Source organism: Poecilia latipinna, unplaced genomic scaffold, assembly GCF_001443285.1.
Source record: "Poecilia latipinna isolate Pla-1442-1.1 unplaced genomic scaffold, P_latipinna-1.0 Scaffold4772, whole genome shotgun sequence".
Taxonomy (NCBI): domain Eukaryota; kingdom Metazoa; phylum Chordata; class Actinopteri; order Cyprinodontiformes; family Poeciliidae; genus Poecilia; species Poecilia latipinna.
The window spans coordinates 4473-7932 of NW_015117388.1; the positions used below are offsets into that span (position 1 = coordinate 4473).

Sequence of the window (3460 nt, forward strand, 5' to 3'; positions counted from 1 at the left end):
TAATAACAAAGTATATGACGATCTACATCATGATTCTATGTTGCTGATTAAACGAAATCTTATTTTAATGACATCTGACAGATATAGCCATGAGTTTGTGCTAAGCGTATGACGATCTGACCTGACAGAACACCCGTTCTTTGTTCTTGTAATGCTCTGCATACACTGCAGTAGCTATTATTTTATTTAATTATATATGTTGATATTTTTTTTAATAAATAACTAAAACACAAGAACGAAAGAGCATGCACATTGCTCTTTGATTGTTTTCGTTCAAAGTGGAAGCTGTAATGTGTGCCATTGTGTCAGACTGCCTGGCTTTATGTAGCGGGAGAGAGGGTGAGAACAGTCACAATGAGCGTCTTGTGCTTGGTTACTTTTTGCTTGTTGCTCCTTGGTCAGTGTTCATAGCTGAGCGTTATTTACCATACGGGCATTGCCTCAATTGCTATGTTTAATGGTGCAGACAGTTGGTTTTGACAGTTTTTACTAGAGTTGACAACTTTTCATGACATTTGGCGGTGTTTTATTGTCTGTTTTTAGTTGTTTTTTTTCACTTTTATATCACAAGTGAGCCTGTTTTTTTATCATCTAGAGTCGGTAAGTTTAGGTTAACTCTTTATTTTATTGATTTCATTTTTGTTGGACCACAAGCGTCCACCAACCATGGACCAATGAGAATCAATCAACATGATGTACAGTTTGCTCTAATAAACCGTAGCACTTCTCATGGTGACTCAATCACTCTATGATCAAATAAATAAGAGCGGTTGAGTCTCACATTCATTATTTACATGATAATATTGCAGAAACAATGTTATTTTTGCCTATGTGTCAAAACCTGAAACTACTGAATCAAAAATATAGAAATAATGTTTTTCAAACAAACATTTTTTAGCTGCTTTTAGACGTTTTTAAATTTAGAACTACTTCTCATCATTCACAGTTTTTCTGATCTGTTATCTGCCTCCACCCACCTGAGATCTTATTTTAATTCTGTCACTAATTTTCAAACATAAGGAGGAACGGTAAAAAATAACCGACCACTTGGTTGTGACGCACTTGAAACTAAATGATGTTTTCACACAAAACAACTTTATTTATGTATATACTACTTTTGAATCTGTTATTGATGCATTTAATTTTTCATCATTTTCACTTGAATATCTACAAAAACAACAAACATTTGAAAACATGAATTTCCTTTTAAATGTTTTCTTGTTAGTTTATGCACATCACACTGAGCTTGTTGCAGACTTGACTTATTTTAACCTGACTTCTCACCAGTTTACAGGAAAAGTCCCTGCGGTTTGTAGCAGAAACAAAGTTCACAGTGATGTCAGTGTTAGTAAATTAAGATATTATGATTTCAGTCTAACATAGACTCTGTTTCCTGCTCTTCTCTTTATCTACAGAAGCTGCGTTTGCATCGTGTCACTTCACTGAAGAAACGTTTGACTGAAGCAGAAAAGCTGCCTGGAAGCCAAGATGGAGAAAACCTTGGATCCTTTGCTGGGCTTATTGTGTAAGTAAATCACTTTCTGTGTTTCAATGGTGGAAAATCAAGGAAAATAATATTTTATTTTCACAGGAAGTACAAAAATGAGCTCACTCACTAACTCACATTTCAATGTTCTATTTTGAATTGCAAGTCGAAAAAATTTGGCTGAATTTGATGTAAATCTGGGAATATTTTGTTGTCAGTGTCAAGTTTCTGACGTGCAGTTTAAACTCATCAGACAGAAAAAAATATCTATATGAATGAATAATATGGATCTAAATAAAAATAATGGATTTGTTAAGTTAGTGCTAAATGTGAGTGTGTGACAAAATTCTGCTGTTTAATTTTATGTTATTTAAGGTTTATAATGTTAACAAGGTTTCAACCTTTATTTCAGTGCTGACCTCACTCTTCTGCTGTGGACAAGCTCAGGGTAACGTCACTTTTAATGTTTATTTTAAAGATTTATTCTCTCAACAACAGCCTCAGCACAGGCGGGGATGTGGAGGGGGAGGGGAATGAGTGCAAGTGCCTCTTTTTGAGTGCTTTTTTTTTTTTTTTACATATGTTTTAACTGTGCATCAGGAGACCTGCTTGTGCCCCCTCACAATAGTATTAAGCTAAAAATAACAATTTAGTAAAATAAATGAGTCTGGCTGCCCTTGGTTTAATAATAAAGCTGAACAGATTCTCAGTGCCTCTGCCTCCATTGGGCCCAAAATAAGGAGGAGGGGAGCAGAACATCAGCTTGTAAGTCAGATTATGGGCAAGAATATATTTTTTTCAAACACTTGTTTGTGACTAAAAATGTAGGTCTGATGTTGAAGTTAGACAAACAGTTTCTATTTATTTTTGTAATTCTCCTGTAACAGCAGGAAATAAACCCTCCTCGCCTGTGAAGAGGGCCAGCAGCTACTGAGTTTTCTTTGCCTTGATATATCTCAGTTTTACAATTCTAGATCTCAGAGGTGCTAACTTCAAAAAATTATGTAGAGTTAATTCCTCTGAGCTTTTCTGATCTTTAAAGCAGTCTGCAGCCAAGTTGCTATGGATGTTAAACATAGCAGCAAATATTAATAACCAGCTAATAACCAAATATTATTAGGTTTTATTTAGTAAAATAGCAGCAAATGTTCTTCTTTCATAACATATTTCATAAGCAGCGACCTTCTCTCCTATGGTCTGATTAAAAAACTACAGTTACAGATCAGCTCATCCCTCCAGCTCTGTCAGCAGCAGAAACATCAACATTATAATTATTAGGGAAACAAAGACTATATTTGCTTTCCTTTGTCCCTACATGAAAATAATATAGTATGATTAGAATAAATATGAAATTCTTGATTAATATTTAATGTTGATTAATATTTACTGTTGCTATGTTGTATGGAGTTTTAAGATCTTGTTCATCTGAGCCCCCGTCCCTCCAAAGGTCTCTGCACGGCCCTGCTCGGCTTCATTCCTGTATTTCACATCATACTGTGTTTTTATTCTTTTTCTTTTGTTGTGTTTTATCAGTTATCGTTAACCTAGAAAATAAATGAACTAAATGTTGGTTCTGTTGTAGATGCTGTGCTGACTACTGAGCCCAACTGGTCAACGTTTTATTCTGGAGAGTTTGTTACCTTTAGATGTGACATGAATGAAGGAGAAAACTCTGACTGGGAATACAAGCTGAACAAGAATAATGAATCATATCTGTCCATCAAGAAAGATAAAAACAACACATTCACATTTCTTCTTCATAGTGGTGAATATCAGTGCTGTGGTCACAAGAGGAGTTCAGATGAAACAAAGTGCAGTAATACTGTTACTGTCTCAGGTATGCCTAAAATATTTTAGATCACATTTTAACCCGAAACAACAGAGGATAACTTTCACAAAATATATCCATATTTTTACTCTACTTTATTTCACATATTATATATATATATTTATTTATATGTATGTATGTATATA

The 3460-nt window shown here is 34.4% G+C and overlaps 1 protein-coding gene across 1 annotated transcript in view; it reads left to right on the top strand.

The window, feature by feature from the left end:
- The first annotated feature begins 1419 nt into the window (after positions 1-1419).
- Positions 1420-3460, top strand: part of LOC106943006 (obscurin-like) — an 18418-nt gene continuing 16377 nt past the window's right edge. The window contains exons 1-3 of the mRNA XM_015026351.1: positions 1420-1525; positions 1899-1934; positions 3069-3323. Of these exons, the coding sequence (XP_014881837.1) occupies positions 1489-1525; positions 1899-1934; positions 3069-3323 (328 nt within the window). The 5' untranslated portion in view covers positions 1420-1488. The remainder of the gene's footprint in view (positions 1526-1898; positions 1935-3068; positions 3324-3460) is intronic.